Source organism: Dryobates pubescens, chromosome 6, assembly GCF_014839835.1.
Source record: "Dryobates pubescens isolate bDryPub1 chromosome 6, bDryPub1.pri, whole genome shotgun sequence".
Taxonomy (NCBI): Eukaryota; Metazoa; Chordata; class Aves; order Piciformes; family Picidae; genus Dryobates; species Dryobates pubescens.
This window is the reverse complement of record NC_071617.1, coordinates 16,674,712-16,702,209: the sequence shown is the minus strand read 5'-3', so window position 1 is coordinate 16,702,209 and position 27,498 is coordinate 16,674,712. Positions and strand designations below refer to the sequence as shown.

Genomic DNA, 27,498 nt, shown 5'->3' with positions numbered 1-27,498 from the left:
CCTAAACCTCCCCTGATGCAGCCTGAGACTGTGTCCTCTTGTTCTGGTACTGGTTGCCTGGGAGAAGAGACCAACCTCTGCCTCACAACAACCCCCCTTCAGGTAGTTGTAGAGAGCAAGAAGGTCACCCCTGAGTCTCCTCCTCTCCAGGCTAAGCAACCCCAGCTCCCTCAGTCTCTCCTCATAGGGCTTGTGCTCCAGGCCCCTCACCAACTGCAAAAGAACCTTGTTCTTTGTCACTGTAAAAGTTTCTTTTCACATGCTACTTAGTGTATCTCCAGCTCTGATTTTAAGTGCTTCCAGCAGGGTAGCTTTCACTGTTCTTCCTAGGGGACTAAACCCCAGCCCAAAAAATCTCACTACCAAAAATTCTCTTTTATACATCCCCCTCTTGTACTTGCAGCACTTTTCCAATATTGGCCTAGAATGAGTGAACAAGTATCTGTTCCCCTACAGAACCGCAAAAACTCTGTCCTCTGCTGAATACCCTTAATTTACCAGGAATTTATATGGTACCAACTTGTGTGTGGCCTGCAGTAGACAATTTCTAATTTTAATAAATCACAACAATTCCATCTAAGTGCAAAACCATCCAAAACTGACAATATCATTGCAAAGGTAAGAAGTATAGAGAAGCCATCATTTAAACTGCTGACACTAGGACTATGTCTGATGGGTCTTTCTTCCCCTAAATTCAGCAGACTGGTTACAGACATCTTGCCAGCATTTGCTCTGTGGGTGATGTTTCCTTCATATTTTTTGTAAAAAGTGTTATTTTAGACATTGTAAAAGAAATGCTTTTGTTTGCATTTTACTTAACACAGCTTGAGTTCAGAGTGATTTCGAGGTAGCACCTATTCCAAGATGGTGTGCTACCTTCCCTCATCCAAGAATGGGCAAATCTGGCAGAGCTGTCTGTCTTCTAGTGCTGCCTCCACAGGTGGCACCAAGTGAAAGCCTTTATTGGCCTCCATGGAAGCAGCAAGGGAAGGAGCTTTCTTCCAGGGACTGGTGATGATTAGGAGAGCTCTTTGACACATAAAAAAGGGCAGGAATCACATCTGAAGCCCTAAGCTTTCGCCCTTGTAGCTGAAAGTCATTCACTCTTCTGTTTCCTTCCAGGTCTGACAGCTCCTGAACTGCAAGAGTGCAATGTTAAGATGCTGTTTCTGATAGACCACTAAATGCACAAACTGTAGTACAACTCAGGCACACGTACACTCATGTATCATGTGCCCAGTGGTGAATGTCTGTACCACATTGTGAAAAGAGTGCTGTTGGTTTGAGAGCTGGAATCACCTACAAAATCATATACACATTCACCAGTTCATCATGTGAAGATCCCATGAGAAAAATCTCAAGCTGACTATAAATAAGAGAAGCTCTGAAAAATCACTGCATCAATCCTTTGGAAATCTTTACCCAAAATGATTGTTGCTATTTGTAGATCAAAAGCCATTGTTTATCTCAACTTCCAAAGAATAAGACAAAATTCATAGCAGATGTGTCTCCAAAGACTTTAATAGCTGGGTGGCAGCATATTTTTTTGGATTTGCTAGGCACTAAAATAAACACAGTGTGAAATATTGCCATTCAGTTTTGTTTGCAGCAAGGCATAACAAGAAGACACCACTATTATTTTTTTTTATATTCAGGGTTTAAAAGTCAAATGGCTGGAATAAAGATGCTGTGACCCTGGGGAACTGAGACTCTCCCTCTTGGCTCATTTCTAAGGATAAAGAGTTGAGAGTCTATTCAGAGAAACTCAGACAGAGCTGTCTATAGCCAGAGTAATGAATGCAGTTTGTATCATGACTTGTATCATGACCTAGAAGAGATCACAATGGAACCACAACCTCTCTGGGCAGCCTGTTAAAGTGTTCTGTCACCCTCACAATGAAAAAAAATGTCCTTATGTTCACATGGAACCTCCTATGCTCCAGCTTGCCGTGTAGGTAAAAAGACTTGTTTCAAATACAACCCTTTTGAGCTTCCCAAAACTGCTTTTAATCAGAAAAAAATATATATCAGGATTATGTCTTATAAATGCTGCCTTTTCATGCTGTGCTTTGCTAGCACTTTTCACATTAAAAGATCACAGTTTTGTCGGTGGTTTAAACCACTAACACTAACTGTCAGCCCTCACATTGGGTAACAGAAGAAACAAATTAAGAAGTGACAAGTAGATGACTGGAAATTATCTTTTTGCTCACAAAATCTAAAAATAGCTGCCTGTGTTTGAACACAAAGAAGGCCTGCAATTAGAACACATTCAACTGTAAATGCACCATCAACCTCTTCTTTGCTGTGCTTGTAGATGACACAAAGCAATACCTCAACACCAATTCTACTTAGGGCCTGTGATTTTCTTGAGTATTGTGTATATTAGAATAGAATAGAATAGAATAGAATAGAATAGAATAGAATAGAATAGAATAGAATAGAATAGGTTGGAAGAGATGTTCAAGATCATCGTGTCTAACCTATTATCCAGCACCACCTAATCAACTAAAACATGGCACCAAGCACCCTATCAAGTCTCCCCCTGAACACCTCCAATGATGGTGACTCCATCACCTCCCCAGGCAGCCCATTCCAATGGGCAATCACTCTCTCTGTGTAGAACTTCTTCCTAACCTCCAGCCTAAATCTCCTCTGGCGTAGCCTGAGATTAGCTACAGATATATCTTAAAAGCCATGATCCTCTCCCCAAAAGTGGAAAAAGCAAACACAACATGGAGGGGGAGCTTTGCCCACTGTGCTTGTTAGGGCCTGATCCCATTAAATATTTCTTTATACATCATTATTCCCTCAAGAAGGCATTTGAACCTTTACAGAATTCCATATCCAGTGATGTAGCTATAAGAAAAGAGGCAGTGGCTACACCTGCCCCGTATAGGTAGATGGGGCCACTTAAAATAATCACATCTCTGTGCCAGGGAAATTCTGACACTTCTCTGCTGCCTTTGGTCCTGGTCCCACTCCCCATATTAGGCAAAAAAAAATAATCCTCCTATATAAAATGTTCACATGATGAAAAAGTCTAAACATTTTGAGTAACTTCGATGTAGCAATTCACCATTTTCAAGTGTGAATGACAAAGCAGAAACATGACTGAAATCAGAAATGTCTACAAAAATGTGGATTTTTACAAAACTCATTTCATCAAGATGCATTTGTATTCAAAGAAATTTTAGCTAGTTTAACAACAGCCTGTTCCTGATCACAGAATCACAGAATTTTAGGAGTTGGAAGGGACCTCAAAAAATTGTCTAGTCCAACCCTCCTGCTCCCTCTGTCTCTCCTCATAAGGAAGATATTCCGTTCCCTTAATCATTTTTGTGGCTCTGCACTGGACTCTTTCAAACAGCTTCCTGTCCTTCCTGAACCGAAAGGCCCAGAACTGGACACAATATTCCAGATGCAGCCTCACCAGAGCAAGCTTTACCTTAAAAAAGCTCTGAAGCACTTTTCCTCCATTCCTAACATTCAGCAGTCCTTCTTTTTAAGAATTATTAGGAGACTTTCTTTTCCTTTCTCAGTAAGTTCCTAAAACTGAAAGAATCTCTGCTCTGCCTGTACAAATTCTGATCTCCCTGTGACAGTCAGAAAATAAACTCCAATTTGCAGGTATGTAGTCCATTCACATCTCAGTGTCTGGGGTCAAAGAGCCTCACACGCTTGGGAAACACTGGAGTAAGTTAAACATGAATGGGTAGGATAGAAACTAACACATACACAGCCAGACAGAGGATCATCAAAATTGGTATGTAGGCTGTTAACACAACATAAATGTGGAGAAGACAGAAAAGAAGCTAGTAGGGGAGAGGGGAGTAAAAGAGTGGGAAGAAGGTGAAAGGAAGGGGTGAGTGTCTTTTATTTCCACTGCAGCTTGAATAGGAATGACTTGGGTTAAGTTGCCAAAACTGAGGTATTGACTGTTGCACTCAGGTAACAGAAATAGGGTGTGGTACTGAACAACTGGCCAAATTCCCCAACTGGGAGTCTACACAATTTGTGTGCAAGACTCGAGTAGTATCTAAAGTTGAAGGGGAAGAAAAAGTAGCTACTTTAAATAGGAGTCTACTCTCCCCAAACAAGTTTTCCTTCTTGATATTGCAAATTGTTCAAATATTAAAAGAAAAATTGGGTTGAATTGTAATTTTTTTTTTTTTTTAATTTAAAATAACTAATAAATACCACATTTTCTGGCAGGAAGGGGAAAAAAGGCATTGAGTAAAAAATGAGATTGTTATTTCAAAGAGAAGACATTTGCACCCAGTACTTTAGCTTGTGAAGGCTTGCCACATTGCAACCTCTACTAGAGCGCTTCCTTTTCCATATTGCTCTCCTGGCTCCCGCACTGTTCAGCTCTGTGTTTCTCTGCATGTGGCCAAGTGGTTTCAGCAACATCATGAGAAAAGGAAACAGCAATGCAGAATGTGTCAGAAATTGTATAAGAAACATAAATAGCAATGAGAGAGGGTAGGAAAGTTTCTTATCACCAAAGCATACAATGGTTTAAGCTGCTCTTCAGCTCTACTTCGTTATAAAGTCCTACACCTGAGAGTACAGCGGACTTGCAAAGTGCAGCAGCTTTGAAGCTTCAGGCTGTATTAAAGCAGTGCCAATGCTTCTAAGCTCTTTATACTAAATACTTGATACTGATAAAATTTCCTATTATTTTTTACTGCTTCAACACTTCAAAACTCCCAGACTGCAACAATGCCACTGGTAGAATACATACAACAATGCCACTAGTAGAATGTATACAACACAGTATCTTGAAAGTCTAATTCTGCATCTAAACTGTGTGATAGGGAACAGGTTTTCTCAGCTCACCACAGAGGGAAGTATCAACTACCTAGAAACTCTGCTTGTGTTTCAGGAAGACCACAGCATTTTCCACATGAATGAAAAGCAAGAGCATCCCTTGTTGTGCTGGATTTTAAGAGTGACAGTTTCAGAGATTAGGTAAAAAATTATCAGAATTGGAACACCAAAGCAAGGAATTCTTATTTTCGTCTTTTTCTATTTTTCCTTTTTGTGTCACTTGTATTTACCAGAGAAAAACTCACTTCTGCATCTGTTTAAAAAAGTAACATATTAGGTAAAATGATAGGGGGGGGGAAAAGGGGAAAAGGGGGAAAAGGGGAAAGGGGACTACCACTTAAGACATCTTTGCATTATGGAAAAGTATATTCAATGAGAGCTACTAAAAATTCAAAAGCAAGACCAACACTGCTGCTTTTGGTAACTGAAATCCTACAGGATTTCTAGCACTGAAAAGATTTTGACTTCAAAAAGCAACAATAAATAAAAATGTACATTCTTCATCAATCATTAAAAACCTTGTCAGCACTCCCCAGCCTTTTGACCTTAAATAGTGCCTGCTTTACCAGGAAATGATGGCAGAGGGGTGGGGAAAATGAGAAGTTATTTATGCTAACAATGGGTTTTGACTGATGATTTTTTGGAATGAGTTTACATCTAGTAAGCGAAGGAGTAAAAAGTCTCTTCTTCAGCTACTCTTTAGATCAACTACTTCTGGCTTCCTATTTGACACACAGTCTGATATTAAATGGTTACTCGCTAGAAGCCATACAGCAGCAGGAAGTGCTAAATGCCAAAGGGCCTTGAGAAACTAGAACACAGTAGCAAAACGCTGAACAGATCCTACAGTCAGCTACTGACTAGTTGCTGCAAAAGACACATTAAACCCTGTTCTTAAATGTTTGCAGTCCAAGTCTGCTTAGCCAATCATGAAGATTATTACCAGATTTAGAAATTTTTATTATATCTGTTTTTTTTTCTTTAATCCTGAGGCCAAGTCTGGATATTTGATTGTAAAGATTCCGCCCCAGAAACCGGGTCATATGTACACGACACATGGCATACATGGCTTGTATTTGTAAATCACAGTGTTCCCTGTGTTTCCAATTTCACACTTCATCAAAGTTAATACCAATAACATATCCCAGCTATTCTGCAAGAGTTAGTGTGGAATAATGTCTTTTGGTCCAGGACAAAAACCAGGCAGATTCCTATTTCACATGCAATATTGTATAAACCCAGGAAGAGCTGACCATATTCTGGCACACACTTCTTCCCTCTATGCATACCTAATTTATAAAATAAACCAATTTTCAGGTACACATAAATACTATCAGTGCAAAATGTTACATGATTCCTGGATCTTTCCTTAGCATACTTCTGAAATGACAAGTTTCATATAAGGACAACTGGAATAAGATTTAACATTGTGAGATGATGGTGTAAGCGCACACACAGATTATGATGAAGTAGATACTTCAGTTCTGTACAGTTCTATAAGCATATGTCAAATTTCATATGGTTAAGATTGCTACCACTTTCTGATAGTTCAAACTGATGGAAAAATATTAATGTAGACTTAGGATCAGGATGCACTCCTCCTTGGAAAATACATGGTTGGGTTCAGTTTTGTTTCCAAGTCCTCCACAACAATGATTTGTCTTAATTTGGAGGAGAAAACTATAGTAGAAGTTCTCTGCCTTGAGCTTTTTGCAACTTTGTTTTATGTTGCACATGCTGCTTAATGCAATGGAGAATCATGTTTTTCCATAACTCCCATATTTTCATATAATGTACCAAACCCAGCTGCTTTAGTTGAGTGTTCTTCCACATTGTAAGGCTACTCCACTCTTACCCCTATGTGATGACTGAAAAAACACCTAACAAAGCACACCTGATGTCTTCTTCACAAACCCTGCACTTAACTCCCACAGTCAGAGTGGCTGGAGAGCAGCCAGGCAGAGAGGGACCTGGGGGTGCTGGTCGATGGTAGGCTGAACGTGAGCCTGCAGTGTGCACAGGCAGCCAAGAGGGCCAGTGGCATCCTGGCCTGCATCAGGAACAGTGTGGCCAGCAGGAGCAGGGAGGTCGAGTACTGTGTCCAGTTCTGGGCCCCTCAGTTTAGGAAGGATGTTGACTTGCTGGAGTGTGTCCAGAGAAGGGCAACAAAGTTGGTGAGGGGTTTGGAACACAAGCCCTATGAGGAGAGGCTGAGGGAGCTGGGGTTGATTAGCCTGGAGAAGAGGAGACTGAGGGGTGACCTTATTACTCTCTACAACTACCTGAAGGGAGGTTGTAGACAGGCAGAGGTTGGTCTCTTCTCCCAGGCAGCCAGCACCAGAACAAGAGGACACAGTCTCAGGCTGTGCCAGGAGAGGTTTAGGCTGGATGTTAGGAGGAAGTTCTATACAGAGAGAGTGATTGCCCATTGGAATGGACTGCCCGGGGAGGTGGTGGAGTCACCATCACTGGAGGTGTTCAGGAGGAGACTTGATGGGGTGCTTGGTGCCATGGTTTAGTTGTTTAGGTGGGTTGGATTGGTTGATAGGTTGGATGCGATGATCTTGATGGTCTCATCCAACCTGGTTTATTCTATAGACGTTGGTAGGTATCTTTCATGGTGCATATGGAAATTCAAGTGCAGGGGGAAATACAGGCACAACTTAACAGCAGCCTACCTAGCCAAAATTCATTTTATTTTGGAACAAGTTTACATTTAGTAAGAGAAGGAGGAAAAAGTCGCTTCTTCAGCTACTCTTTAGACCAGCTACTTCTGGCTTTCTACTTGACACATGGTCTGATATTAAATGGTCACTTGCTAGAAGCCACACAGCAGCAACGAGTTTTAAATCCTACATTCCATGCCTGCAGATAGCCAGTTTCTAGGTTAGAGGTTTTTGGGTTTCACCTTTCCTAGCTATTCATACACCTCCAGCTGTCAAAACCAATTTCTTTCCTTTGCATTAGCCAGAAAGTTTGTACTTTAAGAAGAGTATCTGACATTTGACAGGATTGCAATGTGGAGCACTCAATTAAATGCTCAAATAATTCAAAAAACCATCCATTTTCTTCCCACCTCACATCAGCAACTCTGATTAGTACAGAAAATCTTCCTGGATTCTTTTCTGAAGTGAGTTTAAACCATTTACACACTCTATTCTAGAGTCAGCAACAGAAGGAATTGTAGCTGTAACTCATTATCATTTTGAATAAAATTAACTTGTGAAGGAGCACTTTTACAGCCAAAAAGTTCCAGACAAATCCCGGGATGTGCAAGTTTTGAAGCAGAACTGTAATTTGCAATCATTTCGCTGTCTGCTGCAACACAGCATCTGGGGTATAGCCTGAGGTGCTGATGAACTGCTGTCTGAATTCTCAGGTAGGTTATTTTTTATCTGTCATCAGAAAGGCATGGGGAAAAGTATGAAAGTAATGGAAACATGCATGAGGAGCTCACCCCTCTATCTGAAAGGTACTCTTCTTAGCAATGAAACAAATTCTCTGAAACTTCTACTTGCTAAAGAGCTAGACCTCGAGAGGAACTGCAACAATATGACAGCATCAACCTCAGAATGAAGAAATGGGTGGGTTTTTAACTTCTGGTCTGAGCAGTGAAGTTCCCTTTTCACCAAGAGGTACCTTGCCACAAACCTTATTGCCTTCGGAAGTGCAAGGCTGTATAGCACAAACCACAACACTAAAAAGAGAGCAAACTGGAAACTGTCTATGTGGACATGCAGATAAAGAAAGGGTGCTGCAGTAGCTTGAAGTGGTTGCCTGAAGGCTGTAATGAGCTGAAGCACCAGCACGGCTTCACAGACAGAGCACAGAGGCAGCTGACATGAAGCAGCAACCTCCCCCCTCAAGCCCACGGCTGACTGCTCAAGCCAAGAGCTGCCCTCAGTAGGCAGCCTCATAGCTACCAAATCTGTACCTTGTACAAGTTCTGTGAAAGCATCTGAATAGGGTCTTCATTTCAAATACAGTTCAGTCCCCACCCACACTGGGAAGAAACCCAAGGATTTGCATAACTCAGTCCACTTTCAAGGTAGTCTTAAATCTAGTCACTAAGCTTGGAAGGCTGCCCAAGTGTATGTAACTGAAGCAGCACTCTTCAAGGGACTCGGGTGGTGTGCTGACATTTTAGGGGAATATCTTTTTCTTTACTCCTAGAGATGCTCCAACCAACTAGCCAGTTATCAGATGGAGCATGCCACAATGCTAAAGTGATGTGCTATGACTGCCACACAAGCTCTGAACTTCACTGACATTACACTTTTTCAGGGTCTAAATCAGAAATATAGACCATGAGACCTTTATTCATGATGATCACCTTATCCCTCCTAGGATTTTACCAGAAGCAAAGAAAATGTTGGAAGGTAAAGGCCTGATACAACAATGAGTGAGGTGATGGCCCAGAATGGGAAATAAGTAACATTCTACCACAAAAGCTAAAGGAAAAGGCCATCTTTGAGAAGGAGAAAAAAAAATTACCCCATACCTTAGGGCTAAACTATAGCAGTTGCTCTGTCACCCAATGCCCCCTTCCCAGCAGAGAAGAATCAGGAAAAGGAGAGAAAATATGCAGGTTGAAATGAAAATGGATTTAAGGAAATATCCAAACTGATACTCAGTGTCAGTACAAAGTACATAAAATTATACTCAGCTCAGCAAAGGCACAGCAATCACACTAAACAAGAAGGCAGCCATCAAGAGATGAGCAGAAGAAGACAGACAAGCAGGATCAAAAAAAGCAAATGTCTCCTTTTATACTGAGTGTGATGTTCATGGCATGGGATACACCTGTGAGCCAACTCCAGTCAGCTGTCCTAGCTGACTCAGAACTGATAATAGCCTGCAGCCCTTGGCTGACCTATGGTTCTGTCCTCACAAACTGGACCTCAGCTGATAAAGCAAGATGCTGAGAAGTGATACCAGGAAGTTGCTGCTTCTAGTATGATAATAGCAGAGGAAGGAGTGGGAGTAAGAAAGCACAGACTGCATAAATATAAGGACCACCTGACCAGCGTGAATGTACTACCAAGATACATACAGTACTGATCTAGGACAACAAAAAGATGTATTTAATGAGCCACTGACAAAGGTTCTTTCAGAAAAGTTTTACATTTCCCTTAGCTAGAAGGGCCTCTAAAAATACCTCCTTTTAACAGATCCTGCCTTGAGAACGGCAGATCAGGTAGTGGTAGAATAAACAACAGTGCAGGATTTCTAAAGGGGCACCAGCCTATCACTGATGGGGTGCAAGGAGACAATATTGTCTTCCCAGCACAGTTGGTATCAGGATCTAGAAAACAAAGACATACAACAGAAACTGCAACTTGTGACTTCAACAGTTGCAAGAGAATCACTCCAGGAACAGGCATCGGGCAAACATTCTGCAGGTTATTTAACATGCAAATTGTGCTTTTCTGAATGGAGTAGCTGGAGCACAGGTAATATCTGATGTAAATGAGCGACCTACTTTAAACGAATCAAAAGGTACAGCCAGAGAAAGAGGCAGTAGCAGAAAAGAAAAAAAAAATAAAGCCCACATTGTTTCTCTAAGTGCTTCACCTTTCTGTCCCTATTACAGTTGCTCTTCAGGTTAGTGGGGAAATGAAAGAGGAGGTTATTTTAATGGCATCTCAGTATAAAAACAATTCTCTAGCCACCACATTAAAAATTAAACAGCTTTGCATCTTTAATGCATACTTTCCTTTTAAAAGAGGAAATCAACAGTTGTGTGGCAGCATGTAAGTATTGTGCCCAGCAAGCAGACTGAAAAAAAAGATAATCCAGGAAGTAGCAATGATGAAAATACAGAACGAAAATATGACAAAAATTAAAAACCAGAGAAAGAAACTCTGGTCACTTTCTGGCAGGAAACACATCCTCAGAATTGAAAGAAAAAAAAATGCACAGAGGGCAACAAGGAGGCCTAAATTTTGTGTGTAAGAAATCACAAATAGCAACCCATCTTTGAAAATACCAGTGTTGTATCTCCACTGGTTTTACCAGTCTTTTCTAAACAGCTCACTGTTAGTCTTTGTAGTTAAGCTAACAACCTGACACTGAGAAATAGGTTCAATCTTGTCAACCTCTGTGGTGATCCCTCTGTGTCCACGTTAAGGCATCTTGTGTACACATCAAGTCATAGGGCGTTGGTCATGCAGCACTCTTCCAGGCAGCGCTGAAATACACCTTGCACCTAAAAGTAGTCCTTTCTTATTTGGACAAACCACTGGAACCTCCTCCCCACCCCAAATGTCCTGCACCTTACCTTTAAGCAGACAGAAAAAGGCAGAGCACAAAGTGATGGCTCATAGAGTTGGTTTTGCTTGCATCCTCTGGTCTCACAAGCTGAATCTGTGTGCTCCTATGTGACTAAGCAAGTTTTCAGTCCCTTTCTCCTCATAAGGTGGGCACAGCTGCATATATTTGACCTTCCCCAAGCTAAGGGTCTAATTTGTCCTAACATTCTCTGAGAAGCAAACACAAGGAGACATTGTGGTCTATCACAGACCTGACAAAGTGCTATACTGGGCTACTTGTGCTGCAGCAGAGGAGGTTCCTCAGGGTGCTCTGGAGCTTCCCTGGTAGCATCATGGTTCACAGGTACCTCTGTGCAGTACAGGGTGTGAGTGCCTCCAAAATACTTCAATCACCAGTGACACATGTGCCTACAGTCTTGTTCTGGTCAGTAGATCAGGGCTGATTTGCAATCAGGTGAGCACACATTTTCAAAACATGCTCAGATTTTAATTTTCATTAAGAGCTGACCTCAGGAAACAGGCCAAGTAAAGAACAGCCCAGTTGAGTATGTATTTATTTTACTTCAGCCACTTTCAAATATCTGCACAGTAAACTAGGACACTCACTTCCTTTCATTTTACCAAGCAAAGCAACTCCGAATCCTGCAGGAAGCCTACCCTGTTGCAAAGGGCCAGCTTCCAACCCAAATCATCCCCTGCGCACATGCAGTAGTTACCTCCTGAAGGAGGACAGTGGGATACTGACTCATGCTTTGTGGTTTTTTTTTCCCCTCACCTGTTAAAGAAGAACCTAATGGAGACAGAATTGCATGAGGTAAAATCCTAACACACAATTGAAATGTAATGTGTGAAGCAGGAGGATGAGGGGGTTTGATATCCCCACAGTACACCCTGAAGCTGTCCTGGGGCTTTTCTGCCCTTGCAGTCCGAGATGCTCTGACAAACGGGTGACTACCCACGACTTCACTCGGGTTCGCTTAAATCTGAGAACACAGATATGAAAATCCAGGGATTTGATAAGCATCATCTCAAGGGGTAAGTCAAACACCATGTAAACCAGTGACCCACGTTTTGACCGCCGAGAGAAGGTAGTCTTAGGTCTAAGGCGGCAGGTTAGAGTGTGGAGAAGGGTGTATTTTCCCAAATTCCCCAGTTAAACTTAGCTCCGCGAGCTCTGAAACAAGGAATCTCCTTTCCCTCCCCCTTACCTGAGCCACCCACGTTGGACCGGAGCAGGCAAGTTCTCCGCGAGGAGGAGGAGATGTCGCTTTGAGAGCGGCCGCGGGGACCGGGCAAGGACCAGGCGGGCAGAGGCGCTCCTCCGATGCTCCCCGGCCTCTCAGCCATCGCCGTTGGGGAGCCGAGAGGAGCAAGAAGGAGAGAAGAGGAGGGAAAGAGGCGGTGAGGGAGGGGAAAGGGAAAGTTTGCAGAGGAAGAGCCGCCCCTCGCCTCCGACCGCCCCGCGGTAGCGGGGCCGTCCTGCGGGACTGCTATGGGGCTTTGGAGGTTGTTGGAGCCTAAATTTTGTGTTTGCACAGGGGCAAAGCAAGGGGGCTGCGGAGTGGTGATACATCATCATCCCCCCGGGGTGCCTTCATGTTCCCCGCTCCTGTCATTTCAGGGGAAAAATTAAGCGTCAGTAAAAAAACCCAAACAAACAAGGGCCGAACAATGGACATTGCCGCTTCTGCTCTGGGCAAGGAGATGAGGGTTCCCTCCCTCCTCTCTCGGCCCCCGCAAAACCCGGAGCTTGCACAAGGCATCGCACCCCGGCAGCCGAGCGGGGAGGACGCTAAATCCATCTCCTTCCACCCCCCACCTTTGTATTTCTTACGGCACGGGCTTTTCACAACTTTTTACGATCGTGTGACTCGATGTTTGGGGAGGAGCACAATCCTGCCTTTCAAATCGGAAGCGGGAGTCACACCGACTTTGGCAAAACAAAATCAAGCACCGTGGATTCATTTCCTGGTGTTTGTTTTTTACAGGTATGCTTTTGCGATGTGATTAATCTTTAAAAGAATATTTCATATTTTCACTGCTTTCCATAGGCAAGTAACTTTATATTCTGTGTTGAATAAAATCCTTGCTGCCCTGAAGCCACTGGCACAATGGCAACGATACACAGAACTTCACTCTGTATTTTTAACACACCCCATGTCACATTATCTAGATATCAAATACAGAAATCCCATTCAGGACAAATAAAAATATTTTAGCAATTACCATTCCCTGGGTCTCAATCAAATCCTACTGAGTCTGAAACATGTCCATGGGAAATTAATTTTCTGGCCTCTGCTTTCACCCAAGCAACCAAGTGCCCTCCTCTCAATGCCAAGCCGATGCAGCTTCCCAGGAGCGGTGGTTTTGCAGTCTTCCCAGCAGTCATTCGGCTCAGACACCCTTTGCCTCTGTCCAAGCAATCGATCCAGTACATGAGGCTCATATGTCAGCCATTAGGCAGGTCATAAGGTCTTTTCTGCTCAGCATCTCCCAGGGAATTGCCTTTATTATTTCCTCTCCTTCCTTCCACTGTCAGACAAGCCTGCTCATTCCCTCGCTGTGGAGAGATTTCCCAGCAGACTATGCTACAAGAGTGAGAGGCAGGGGCTTTGTCTGACAAGGCACAGCAGTGCCACACTTAGTATCATAGTATCAGTCAGGGTTGGAAGGGACCACAACGATCATCTAGTTCCACCACCCCTGCCAAGGGCAGGGACACCCCACACTAGATCAGACTGGCCAGAGCCTCATCCAGCCTGGTCTTAAACACCTCCACCTACAGACCCTCCTGCAGGGGCCCGGCATCGTGCAGGCAGGCACGCCGTGTCCAGGTTTAGAGAGCTTCCTTCAGACTGGTCTCGTGTTATTCACAAAATCTCACAATGTACTGGTTTTTTTGTAATTACCCTTTGCAGCTTGCATCATTACAGATGTGACTGTGCACTGAGGACTTTTTTCTTCTCTGGAGGTATCAGTAGCTGTGCTTGTGTGGGCTGGTGACATTTTCTGAACCTTAACCAGAAGTTTACTCATAACTGCTATTTACTGAACTGTTTTCTCCTCCTCCCCCCCCCCCCCCCCCCCCCCTTTCTTTCTATCCTTTTTTTTTTTAATCTAAAAAATGTTCAACTTTGTTATTGAAATAAATAGTTCCTGCTTGAAATCTTGCCAGAGTTGCTGGCAAGTCACTGTTGTCAGAGGGCTTCAGGGTCAGACCCATAGCTTTTTAAAAATAATTTTTCTTTGAAAAACTTTTCAAGCCACAGCATAATTGTAACTTTGATGTGCTGCACAGATTAATCTTCAGAGAGTCTACTTCAAGAATCTCACATTAAGGAGATGCTCAGTGTCTGCAGTTCCTTGGTGTGATCAAAAAGAAAAGGAGAACATGAAGAAATCCAAAGAGAAACTAGAAAAGATATCAGAGCAAGAGGTCAAAGGTGTTGAAAGATTCCTTTTGAGAGGCAACGTGACATCTAAAGGAGTGAAGGTAAAAGGTGGCACAGAGAAAGTAGGTCAACACTGAATGTAAAAGAGATAAGAAGTTCTTCTTGTGATATCAGGTGGTTTTGTAAATCAGAGCAATGTGAACAGTGAGTTTGAAAGAATTATACCATGGGAGACACAGTGTCTTTTATATATTTAGCAAGGCATATACATGAAAATTAAAAAATAAATATATGCTTTCCTGTGTCAAATGCTTTTGGATGAAACGTACCAGCTGTGGTTAATGGCTCCGGAAACTAAAGCTCTGTTTCCCTAGAACATCAGTCAAGTATACAAGCCTCTCAGGTGGAGAGAGATTAAGGCAGTTGTCTGCTCATTCATTTTTTACTGTTCTGATGAAGTTGCCAAAAAATTTCCATTTGTGGTGACAATGTTGGAAAGTTAGTATTTGCTGATTAAAAGAAATTATTTCACGAAGGTTGTCCCATGGCAGCCCGTGGCAGTGTTAATGAGGGAATCTGAACTCTTGAGCCAAAGAAGTATGCACCTTCAGGGTTAAACTGTTCTTGGAACAATTAAGAAAGAACTTGTTCATACTGGTACAATTAAGAAAGAGACTTCTAATCAGGATGTCCTTGAGGGTCGAAACATCCCAGAAAAATACATTAAAAGTGTTACTAAATAATGTAGTCAGTTATTGCCTCAAAAACAGTGTCCTAGACTAGTCTCATTATAATGTTAAAAACACACCTTCTAGCTAGAAGACCCCTGTCTGAAATAAATTGCACACCCTATGAGCATGCATTGTGAATCTAAGAGAAGCTGGACCTTTAATAGAAAGTGAGCAAGAGACTAATGGATAATTAGTAGGTGTTGACATGAGGTGTAGCTAATAGACTTTGCTGTTTAGGTATCTGCTGTGAATTTCAACTGATGTGCTAGTTTTGTGGGAACACCTCCTAGCACCCAAACTTGCACAGCTTTGTGATAAAACAGTACAGGCTTTCTGAACTATCATTTGGTTTGGAGAATTTTCTTGGTTACAATGTGTGGTTACACTAGGGTTTGGTGCAAAAATACCCAACTAGGGCATCAGGAAGGACTGGAGAAGCATCAGCCAAGACCACAGATCTGCTGGAAGATGCCATCTTTCAAAGTACGTGCCAGCCACCCGTGATCCACAGCACAAATGCCAAGTGTCATCTACTGAATCGGGACACCTTGAGCACAGGCTTCGAGCACAGGCTTCCTATGAAACTATTCAGGAGGAAATTCTTCCTTGACAGCCTTTGGGGCACCCCTTTACCCTGGAAGCAGGTGGGAAGAGCATAACTATCAGGCTGCCAAGGCCACCTCTGAAGCAGACTCTAGCTGCAAATCCAAGACTCGGACTGAGATCAAGCTGTAGATCCAGCAGAGCTCGGATGCAGCTTTCAGGCAAGCCCTGGGCCGGCCGGTGCTCCCGTCAGGAACGCGGTAACGGGCCACACCGGGCCGAGCCGGCAGGGCTGGCGTCACAGGAGGTGGGAGAAGCACAGCGGGATATCAGCCACGGCAGATGTCGGGCCCTTGCTATTTTTAAAATCCAGGTTACAATTTGTGATCGAGCAGCCGGATAAAATTGCACCGATGAGGATGACCCCCAACAGCCCATGGGGACCAGATCTCCGCAAAGGGTAATAGAGGCGAGACCCCAACGGCCGACGCGCTCCTCCACACAGAGGGAAAAGAAGCAACACTGCCGGCTCAGCCGGGACACGTCGGCGGGGGGTGAGCTTTGGGAGGCGCAGAGTCGCAGCCCTTTACCTGCAGGTAGCAGAAGCAGGATACGTGCGTGTCGGCGGGCGGCGAGCTCCGAGGGAACGGGCGGTAGGGCGGGGAGAAGCCGAGCCCGCCTTTACGCTGGCCCGCCCCGCCTCGCCTCTGCACCCCGCGGCCGCGAGCTGCGCGCTGAGCGGCCGCTTCCCCTCTGCCCGCTGCCGCCATGTCGGGTCCGCCCGGCTGCGCCGCGCTCTTACTGCTGCTGGCGCTGCTGCCGGGTAGCGGCGGGCGGCCCCGCTACGAGCCCACCTGGAGCTCGCTGGACGCCCGGCCGCTGCCAGCCTGGTTTGACGAAGCGAAGTTTGGCATCTTCATCCACTGGGGCGTGTTCTCGGTGCCCAGCTTCGGCAGCGAGTGGTTCTGGTGAGCTCCCTTGGCGTGGCCCAGGCTTCGGCCGCCGCCTCGCCAGCCGCAGCGGCCTGGCCGGCCTGGCCCAGCCCCGCCCGTAGGCCTCGGCGGCGGCGGCTCCCCGCTGGCCCCAGCGCCCCAGGGCGCGGCCGCCGTGGGGCAGCGTGGGGAGCCGCATCGAAATCGGTGCCGCTGGTGGGTCATACTGGCGATCTGAGGAGTTTCGCTTGGAGAGCAGCTTTTTGGGCAGGCGGAGTTTGTAATGCGATGGTCAGGTTCGAAGCGCCTGTGCACACAGACCCTGGAGCAGAGTTGTGTGGGAAAAGGTCTAATTTCCACCTGAGGCAGGTCAGTGAGACCACCGCCTCGCTGGCACCGTTTTCGAAAGGTGTGCTTCTGGTAGGTCTGAGCTTGTCTGCCCAGGTCTAGAATTGTTGAATGTGTTGACTAACATTAACGAATAACCAGAGAGTTTGTAGAGCTGGATGATGTGCTTTCCACAGCGTGCGTGAAAGTAGTTGGTTGAGCAGCAGGAGACCGCAATGAAGGGATGGATGAAGGGGCGCTCCCCAGGGGCTACGGGGATCTCCCAACCTCTGGAGGAGCCTTTTGCAGCTCTATCCTGAGCATGTGGCACTGTCAGTGGGGTCCAGAGGAGCCCATCATAAGCCTTGATTGCTCCCGTGGGAGATGCTCCCTGTAGGCTAACGGTGGGGGAGTATTTTAGGACTGCTAGGCCTAATGCCAGGAGGGGATGGGGGTGGGAGGCAGTCTCAGACCTGGCCAGCCTGTGACTAGCCTAGCAGTGTGGGGGGAAGAAAGAGCCCTGGGAGTTTTCGGGTAGACCCTCAGGTGGGGAGAAGGGAAGTGCTGGGAGGCCTTTCAGTGTGGTGTAAGGGACTCTGTATGCTTTGGGATTCTTTTCCACTATGCTTTGTAGTTTTAGTAAAACACTAATTGCTTTTCCATTTAAACTTTCCATCACTTTCCAATCCATTTGTGTGAGTGTCATTCTTTTGCCCCTTTTAGGGGCAATAGAGGATCTGTCCATCTCTGAACCCGGACAGGCTGTAAGCATTTTTCTTACCATGCTCTACCAAATACTTCCTGTATGACTTAGAGTCACATTAGCATTTACATCATGAAGATAGCAGCTCTGTGGCAGAGCTACAGTAAGTCTTGAATGCAATATTTGTAAAACAAACCAACATCAATATAAACAAACTGCTGTTTTCTGACAATATTTGGTCTGCTGTTATGTTCAAGGATTTGAGTGGGGGGGCTTTGTTTTTTTGTTTTGTTTAGTTTGTTTTGTGTTTTTTTTTAATTTGTGTGGGCTCTGTTTACTAATACATTTCCAGGGGAGGGAGGGAAGGTAGCTTTAGATTCAAAGTGAGTGCTGTTCTTTGATAGTGGTGCACAAATTCAGGATCAAACGTTTGTTTTTTTGTCTGATATCATCCATCCCGTTGTCTTTTCCTTGGAGCTGTACAGCTTTGGTCAGGATGCTTCTGCAGTCCAGTCATGTCAGAATAAAAATGCTCATGTTAGCAAATGATGTCACAAAGGGAGAGAAGCAAGGCTGTTACCTGGTTTTTTATGCAATTGCATACTTTAAAATCAGAGGGTTTTTTCTTTTTTAGATTCCTCCCCAGCCCAGTTGTCTGCCAGAAATTCAAGTTGTTTGCACTGAAATGTGTTTGGGAAGGTTACAGCAATATCCACATAGTTAGTGTCTTGCAGAACTGAGGCCAGAGTCCAGCTCAGAACAGGAGAGGAAAAGAAAACATTTCAAAAATTCATGTCCTGTCTACCTGTGCCTTCTAACAGGGTTTTGGGATTTGAGTACTAACTAACAAGACTGCCATTTTTCCATTCTCAAGGTATAGCTGCTTTGTTTCATTGCTCCAAATGAAATCCTGGAGTCTTTCTAAGGTGGAGTGCTTGAAAGATGTAGAGCATGTACAGAGAGGACAGAGAAAAGGAAATCTTTGATAATGAGTACTGTTCTGAAGTAATCTTGTGTCATTGGCAGTGTCATGTACCTTCAGCGTGAACTCATGTAGGAGCTGATTATTGCATTTGTCTTTCCTTTGTCTAAAAATGCACCAGCAGACATGCTTTGCTCTATGTTTCTTAGGTGGTACTGGCAGAAGGAAAAGAGAGAGCCCTATGTGAAATTTATGGAGGCAAATTACCCACCGGCGTTCAGTTATGAAGACTTTGGGCCACTCTTTACAGCAGAGTTCTTTGATCCCAACCAGTGGGCAGATACTCTGAAGGCCTCAGGTGCAAAGTATGTTGTCTTAACTTCGAAACATCATGAAGGTAAGTGGAAGACTTGTAAATGTTAGTGATTATTGCATTTCTGTCAACAGAAGAAATACCCAGGTGACTTTCTTACCTGCTAAGAGAGACAGAGAAAGCCAGGCAGGCTTACCTACCCCAGTCCAGCAAGGAGGAAGCAAGCCACCCAAGAAACGTGCATGCATTTTCCTGACTCTTACACAAAAACTATGGCCATGAAGCTTGCATAGAAGAAAAAACAGATTGTGCTGTTGTTCTGTTGCTGTAGGTAAGACAGCCTGAAGTGGTGGGGCAGCTGAGCTTCCTGCAGTAGCCATAGTTTCTTTTCTGGATTGGTGTGCAATGTGTTGTTCAAGGAACCACAGAAGTGACTTCTGCATGGCTTAACATGTGGAAGGCTGCTGTGTATAGGCAGCTAATGAGTTTCTTGAAGGAATTTAGGAGCCTGTTTCAGGAGTCAACTTCAGAGTTAGAAACATACGCAGGGTATAGCATTTCCTGATGTAGTGCATAGAAGTCAAAAGTCTGTAACTTCATAGGGCGTGACTGAGATCTGGCACTGCAATTTTAAGATGCAGAGAAAAGAAGAAGAAAATAGTTGGAAAGAATTGTGGTAGGAAGAAAGTGTGAAATACTGAGATGCACTAAGATGGTACATCTAGTGATGCAGCTGGTCGTTGGGGAGATGTGAGTTCAGGACTGGCCACTTGTGAATTTAAACTTAGCTCTAACACATGTAAAATCTTGATCTTAGTGATGCCCATGGTGTAGTTCCCAGTGACTTTGAAAGAACCTTGTTTCATTTAATCTGACCTGTAGCTTTGGGCAAGAATTTTTAGCTTGTTTGTCTAGTTGATACTATTATGTGTATCCAGTTCACAAAAACATTGCAAGGTTTATGAGGCAATGAGTATAAGCAGTGTGAAGGTGAGAGTTGAGCTCCTCTGGCAGTGGTCTAGCCTGCAGTGCAGTAGTAGTTCTGAGTGCTTGTGCTGGATTGCTCAATGTCTGAAATATTAAATCCCTCTTGATCTTTTACACTGGTATTTTAAAAGCTGTGTCAGGAATTTCTGCACTGTGCTTATATGTGTGTACCAAATGGTTGTCTGAGCTGTTACAAACGCCGAGACAAACGAAAAGTGAGCGTTTGCGTAAGACGTAAACAGAAGGGAGAAGTCTTTGACTGCAAGTGATAGCTTGTGCATTCTGCAAGTGACTTTTATCTGCCAGTTTTTGAATGTATATTCACAGTTCATATTTGATACATTCAGCAAACTTGAAAGTTGCTGCATATTCAGTTAATTTAATTAGGACATGTGAATGGAGTGAACAATTAAGAGGAAAGGATAATTATCCTCAGCAGAGGAGAAAGAAAATATAAATGTGTATGTGTGAAAGACCCAAAGCACAAATGTATCTAGCATGCTGTTCTGATGTTATGACTCCTATTATCATGGATAAACAGATTCTAGGCATACTTTATACCATACTAATAAAACTATTACATACATGATTTTTATTATTATTTATATATTGCAACACATTTGCAAACTACTTTTCAGAAAGAAGAACTGTAACTTCCCCTCTTCTGCTTCCCTGTCTTATCATTTGATTTCTTTTGGGTTTGTTTGTGGTTTTTTTCAGGCTTTACTTTGTGGGGGTCCAAATACTCCTGGAACTGGAATGCTGTTGATGTGGGACCGAAACGAGATCTTGTGGCTGAACTAGCGACATCTGTTAGAAACAGGACTGACTTGCATTTTGGGTTATATCATTCCCTGTTTGAGTGGTTTAATCCTCTCTTCCTTGAGGATGCCACCAACATCTTTAAGACAAGAAAGTTTCCAACCACTAAATCATTACCAGAACTCTATGAAATTGTGACCAAGTACCAGCCAGAAATAATTTGGTCTGATGGGGATGGGAATGCACCCGATACTTACTGGAACAGCACTGGTTTCTTGGCTTGGCTGTATAATGACAGGTACACAATGATGCTGGTTTAGCTGCTTATCTGAAATTTTGCTCTGTCTAGTTTGTCTCATTTTCTGCATACTTTGTGGAACCTGTAGCATCTGTTTAGAAGGACTTAACTGCATGCAAATTTTCCTGAAATGCAGAATCCAAGTCTTCTCTAGAATTATCAGAACTTGCTTTAGAAGAAAACTGTTTTAACCATGTTTGCAAATTAATCAGTTAAGATGGTCTTGTCTTTTCTACCTGATCATATTCTTTCCTAAGTATTGTCCACTGCACAGACAGATGGGGTAGCAGGATAATTTGGGGATATAGACTGAACATCTGTCAAGGCAGGCTGTTTTCTGGCAGGCCTCCTGTGGAAGTTTCCCTAAGAAATACCAATCCAGACCTCTTACTAGCAAGAGAGGAGGACAGGCTTCCTGAAATTGCACTTAATGTAATTGTAATAAATTAAATGAGTAGCACAGAAGTCATCACAAATGCTGGTTTCTGAGAGGGGTGTGTGGGAAGGCTTTACACTAGGTGTGACTGCAGTTTATGAAATAACAACATTGGTCTTCTTCCAGCCCAGTCCGGGACAGCGTTGTGACCAACGACCGGTGGGGAGCTGGCAGCATGTGTACGCACGGTGGCTTCTACACGTGTAGTGACCGCTACAACCCCGGCCACCTTCTGCCACACAAGTGGGAGAACTGTATGACTATTGACAAGGGGTCGTGGGGGTACAGGAGGAACGCACAGCTTGATGATTACCTCACAATTGAGGACTTGGTGAAGGTACAGTGGGACGAAGGAGTTGCCTGCAACTCCTGATTGTCCCCCCTGGTGCTGATACCGTGCTGTCTAATGTTTCAGTTGTGTATCTGTTATGAAAAACGTTATTTTAATTGAATAATGAATCAATGAATTTTCATTTGCAGCCTAACAGTGTCATATTGATGTAATCCTTATTAATTTGATAGAAATGACTAAGAGAAAAAAATTATCTAGTAAAAATTCCGCCAGTTTCTTAGCAGCTGTTTCCTCTCTGAGTAAATGGCCAAGAACTGATCTGGATATTCTCATAATTCTCTTTTCTACTATTTTTTTTCTAGTTGATGAGAAGCAAACAGTTGCAGTTCTGCAGTTCCTGTTTAGGATCTGATTGAAGGCCACATTTTTCCACCTTTCTAGCTAGAAACAGTTATAGCCCATAATAGTCTTTCTACCTTCTAGTGAGAAACTTTCCTTTCATCCCAATTCATTTAAAGTAAAAACCAACACACTTACTGCATACAAACAGACAGGCACTAGGAGATGCAGACAGCTGGTGTTAATAGAACATTGATTTCCTTTGCTAGTCTAAGGTATTAAGAAGGGTTTGAAGCTTGGGAAAACTGAATGAAAGGAACACCGATCGATCCTCCAGATAAATGCATTTAATTGCAAAGCCAAGCCAGTGAGGAGAAGATTGTTATTGTTGCTAATTTAAATCTGCTCCTAGTACTGTCTTCACACAAGATAATTTCAGATTGAAGTAACTGCTTTTCAGAGGCAGAAGGTTAAATTCATTCAGTGACTTGTCTTCAGCTGTCTGTTCCTCAGACTTGGGGACCTCAGTCTGTGGTCCCTGAAGGGCAGTGTGGAGGTAAAAAATATTTATGGACTCTAGAAGTCTTCCTTGTGTTTTACAGATGTCTCTGTAAAAAAGGGAGAGCATCAAAGAAGAAGGAAGTTGCTTCTCAGCTTCAGTAAAAATGAAGTGGCATCTGCTAGCCTTATTCTATTGGTGAAACCCTCATGAAATTTGTGCAGAAGTAAAAATGCTACAAGGTGAAGGGTCTGATTGTAATGTAGATTCAGTCAGAAGTACTGGTGCAAAAATATATTTGGGGCTGTGTTCTGTCATCAAAAGTGACAGCAGAGCTTTGTTTTATGAGAGCTTAAATTTTGGATGGGCTGTTGAGATGACCCCACTGTCTGATCATGCAGCAGTAACTCATTCAGCTCATCATTCTGTAGCAATATGGCAGATTTTAGAGAGTACTTAAAATGTATGATTCCATTGTCTGTAACCCTATGCTCTGTGTCTTTAAAAACATTTTAGCAACTTGTGGAAACGGTGTCCTGTGGAGGAAATCTCTTGATGAATATTGGGCCCACTCATGATGGTCGCATCGCTGTTGTATTTGAGGAACGCCTGAGGCAGATGGGTGCCTGGCTGAAGGTCAACGGAGAAGCCATCTATGGGACAAAACCATGGAGAGCACAGAATGACACAGTCACACCAGAAGTGTGGTAAGGCTGCTGAATTAAAATAAAGAGGTGAAACTTGGAAATTCTTAGTAACTTGATGCTACAGAAATCACCATCTCAGTTTGTGTGCTGTGGAGAAGAAAACTCCTCTGTCAGTTTAAGTAGAATAGAATAAACCAGGTTGGAAGGGACCTTCAAGGTCATCGTGTCCAACCTATCATCCAACACCACCAAATCAACTAAACCATGCAACCAAGCATCCTGTCAAGTCTCCTCCTGAACACCCCCAGTGATGGCGACTCCATCACCTCCCTGGGCAGCCCATTCCAATGGGCAATCACTCTCTCTGTGTAAAACTTCCTCCTAACCTCCAGCCTAAACCTCCCCTGGTGCAGCCTGAGGCTGTGTCCTCTTGTTCTGGTACTGGTTGCCTGGGAGAAGAGACCAACCTCTGCCTGTCTGCAACCTCCCTTAAGGTAATTGTAGAGAGCAATAAGGTCACCCCTGAGTCTCCTTTTCTCCAGGCTAAGCAACCCCAGCTCCCTCAGCCTCTCCTCATAGGGCTTGTGTTCCAAACCCCTCACCAACTTTGTTGCCCTTCTCTGGACACATTCCAGCAAGTCAACATCCTTCCTAAACTGAAGGGCCTAGAACTGGACACAGTACTCAAGGTGCAGCCTAACCAGTGCAGTGTACAGGGGCAGAATGACCTCCCTGCTCCTGCTGGCCACACTGTTCCTGATGCAGGCCAGGATGCCATTGGCCCTCCTGGCTGCCTGGGCACGCTGCAGGCTCATGCTCAGCCTACCATCAACCAAGTAACTGCACATAAAGGTGCACATCAAACTGTAGGTAGACAATGAGCGTCAGAGACTAATTTCAGGATGAGGCGAGGTTGCAAGCATTACTTAGTGATCTTGTACTTATAACTGGCAACAGCAAGCATAAAAAAAATCGAAATAGAAAACTGCAATGAAGAGTTTATCTGTAGAAAGGAATACCTGATGTCACTGTTTAGAGAGGAAGAGGGGAGAGGAAGAAGCTAGAAACCAGTCTAGCATATTCTGCATTTCTTTTTAAGGTAGAAATGCATGAGAAAGTAACACAATTGTTTGGTCATTAAATTCAGCCCAGTTTTGGACTCTCCTGTGTCTTTGTGCCTCATAGCTGCCATAACACCTTAATAATCCATCAAGGGGTTGGTCTTGACTTTCTTCCCTGCCTTTTTCACTCCTGTTTCCTATAAGACCTGACTATCTGCTTTAGCCTTCAAATGCTGAACTGTTGACTGCTAAGTAAAACCACTTCCAACAGCATTAAACATTTGTAACTACATGAAGGAAGAAGGCATGTTTCAAGCACATGCCACAAGACTTCCAAGGACATACGGTAGCTAAGGTCTGCTGAAATGTATTTAAAAACTAGCTGTGCAAGGTGGAAGCACACACTTTTGTTACTTGTTTTTAGTGGGATGTCTGTACCTCTGTGTATTGGTGTGAATTACCCTAGTTTTCTGAGTGTAACCCACAGTTACTGTGTGAATGGTATCTCCTACCTGGCAAGTACTTCCTTCCTATGTGGCTGAGCAGCAGAGAGTAGTTGTATGCTTGCTGAAGTTCCTACAGATGTTTTACTTCTGAATTCAGTTCCTTGTCTCCATTACCTCTAGTTTGTTGGAACATATTTTCAAGCAACAGTACTTTAACAAAGGGTATAAACTTTCTGGGGAGAAAAGGCTAGGTGTATGAAAAGGTAGTTTATGCCTATTTTTATAATTAAGTTTCCCGGTCTTGAAAGCACACAAAGGAAAATTGACAGGCATTTCTCTTCCCTCTTTCAAACCAGGTACACTTTCAGCCCTAAAGAAGGCAAAGTCAATGCTATCTTCTTTAACTGGCCAGTCTCAGGGACTTTGGAACTCGGTGAGCCACAGGCTAAACTTGGAGAAACACAGGTAAAAGACAGCACCCCTCCACTTCTCTTCCCCTTTAGAACAGTGAGGCTTTAAACACACAGTGCAAGAAATGAACAAACTGAAGGAAAACACCTCTAGGATTTGTCAAATTCCATTGTGTTTATTTTAGTTGCTGGCATCTTTGGGAATGTGTAGCTCTTAGGACAGAGTACACTGGAAGAGACCCAGCAAAATGTTTTTGTTCTGGAACCTCCTTGTCATAGTCCTCCCAGTGGGGTATTTCTTCTTCAGCAAAGTTAGTCTGAATTATTGCTGGGATATATTTTAGCTTGCAAACTAAGGATGATAAAAAGAGGCCAAGTTGGAGGGGAAAAAAAAAACCCAACCAACTCTGCTGCGTCTCCGGTTTCCTGTGTAGACTCTTAACTCAGCGTGACCTTTCTTTATAAACAGCCATCCTCATGACTTCAGTGATACTATAACTGCTGTAATGGTGCATGAGTTTTAAGTCAAAGCTTTGCACAAAGGAAAACCAGGAGGGGTTTAATTGCCCAGGGAGGCTAAATAGTAAGTTGCTGCCACCCTAGATGTGTTAGTTACAGCAAGAGGTAGTGAGAAGGTGAAGACTCTGATGCTACAGTATGCTAACAGGTAATATGGAGCAGGACAGCTGGTGCTCAGGACTCTTACTGTATTTAATGTAGGGATTCACTTTGGCTTAGCTCTGTTGTGGTCTTGTGCACTGCATGTTCACAGGCTGCTGAAATGCATTAAGGGTATTTTGGGACTGTCTCTTCTAGTCTAGTTTAATATCATAGTATCAGTCAGGGTTGGAAGGTACCACAAAGATCATCTAGTTCCAACCCCCCTGCTGTGGGCAGGGACACCCCACACTAGATCAGGCTGGCCAGAGCCTCAATTTCTTAATTAACTATGGTAAATCTTTTAGAAAGGCTCATGAGACACCTTGGTGATCATTATCTTAGAAATATGAAAATATTTGACTTAGTGCCAAGACAACTCCGTGGTAAGGAAGCAGGAGTAATTTCAGAAGTGGTGTAGATGCATCTTGGGTTCTAGAGAGGCACCTAGACTACATGTGGGTGAGAGAGTAACGTTCATGAACAGTAGAGACTGGTCTTCAGCTGCTCCACTGATTTTCAGCATTTCACTCGTTATGACATGAGTCTCACCATAAAGCCTGTGTGTTTTTAGTTGAGGGGTTCCTCAGGTCAGCATTGAGAGGTTTGTGGCTGCATTTGTGATGCTCATTCAAGACTACAGGTTCCACCCTGGAAATCAGGCATTTGAGAAACAAGCAACACAAAACTGCCTACTGTGGCACCTTGCTTAGACCCAACCCCCATCCCAAATACTTCTGAAGAGGTTTTATGTATCTTTTACAGCCCTAAGTACTTCAAGATCCAACATCAGTAGCTGTATTGCTTACATACCTACTTCACAAGTATTTTTCTATTACCTTTTAATAATTAACTTGCTTGGCAAGTGGTATTTAAAGATAATTGGATAGTAAGGTAGCTATGGATCAGTATTTCTGTTGTCAATATTGCAATTATATGCACTTGGAAAAGGCATTATTCTAACTGTATTGTATATTTCTATCTCAGGTGAAGCTGGTTGGCTACAAGGAACTGCTGAAATGGGTTGCCCTGGGAGAAAAGGGAATCATTATAGCTCTACCTCAATTAACTCCTAAGCAATTACCATGTCAGTGGGGCTGGACTTTACAACTGACAAACGCAAACTGAGACACATGCTGCTGGAGCTTTGGGTAGTAAGAAATGATGATATTTTGCCCACTTTCTGATCACTGGTTTCTAGCTCTTGCTTGACTGAGAAACGTCAATAATTGCACTTTTTTAATGAAAGGTGGCGGGCTGTTATTGAAGGATGGAGTGGAATGAGCCTCACATGAAATCCAGCACTAGATACTTGAATTTCTCTCTGCAATTTGTTTGAACTTGTGTCAAAACCTGGGTGTCTCCCTTGTTCTTTTTTTTTTCAGTTTCTTGCCAAGTTCTGTGAAGACTGGGGGTGGGTTGGTGGGGAAACAGATTTTTAAAGCCCTGAGAAAGGAAAAAAAGCTAGCTTAAGCCAGTGTTGCAGTGCACACAAGTCAGTCATATATGGTAATGCAAGAAAACTGTACAGTAAGCAATGCCAGGTTTAGAGGAAAAATACACAACTTTTCCCAGCTGTATATGCAACAGCTGGCAGGCAGTGGTTTCAGCTGAGCAGGGTCATGTATCTGCTACAATTGTCCTGTAAGGGGTAGGAGTGCATCACAAGTGCCTGGGGGCAACGCACCTGTACATC

The 27,498-nt window shown here is 43.6% G+C and overlaps 2 protein-coding genes across 2 annotated transcripts in view; one reads left to right on the top strand and one right to left on the bottom strand.

The window, feature by feature from the left end:
- Positions 1 to 12,452, bottom strand: part of PHACTR2 (phosphatase and actin regulator 2) — a 147,260-nt gene extending 134,808 nt beyond the window's left edge. The window contains exon 1 of the mRNA XM_009901385.2: positions 12,314 to 12,452. Within this exon, the coding sequence (XP_009899687.2) occupies positions 12,314 to 12,452 (139 nt within the window). The remainder of the gene's footprint in view (positions 1 to 12,313) is intronic.
- Positions 12,453 to 16,539: 4,087 nt separating this feature from the next.
- Positions 16,540 to 27,166, top strand: FUCA2 (alpha-L-fucosidase 2). Its single transcript, XM_054162669.1, has 7 exons — positions 16,540 to 16,739; positions 18,865 to 19,052; positions 20,676 to 21,015; positions 21,578 to 21,788; positions 23,098 to 23,288; positions 25,092 to 25,200; positions 26,790 to 27,166. Exons 1-7 carry the CDS (start codon positions 16,540 to 16,542, stop codon positions 26,928 to 26,930), a joined length of 1,380 nt encoding a protein of 459 aa, XP_054018644.1. The 3' UTR covers positions 26,931 to 27,166.
- The last annotated feature ends 332 nt before the right edge of the window (positions 27,167 to 27,498 follow it).

Bases quoted from the DNA above. Each gene is read 5' to 3' on its own strand.
- FUCA2 (XM_054162669.1), top strand. From the start codon at position 16,540: ATGTCGGGTCCGCCCGGCTGCGCCGCGCTCTTACTGCTGCTGGCGCTG. The intron at 16,740-18,864 runs GTGAGCTCCCTT...TATGTTTCTTAG, and splicing joins TTCGGCAGCGAGTGGTTCTG to GTGGTACTGGCAGAAGGAAA. The intron at 19,053-20,675 runs GTAAGTGGAAGA...GGTTTTTTTCAG, and splicing joins AACTTCGAAACATCATGAAG to GCTTTACTTTGTGGGGGTCC.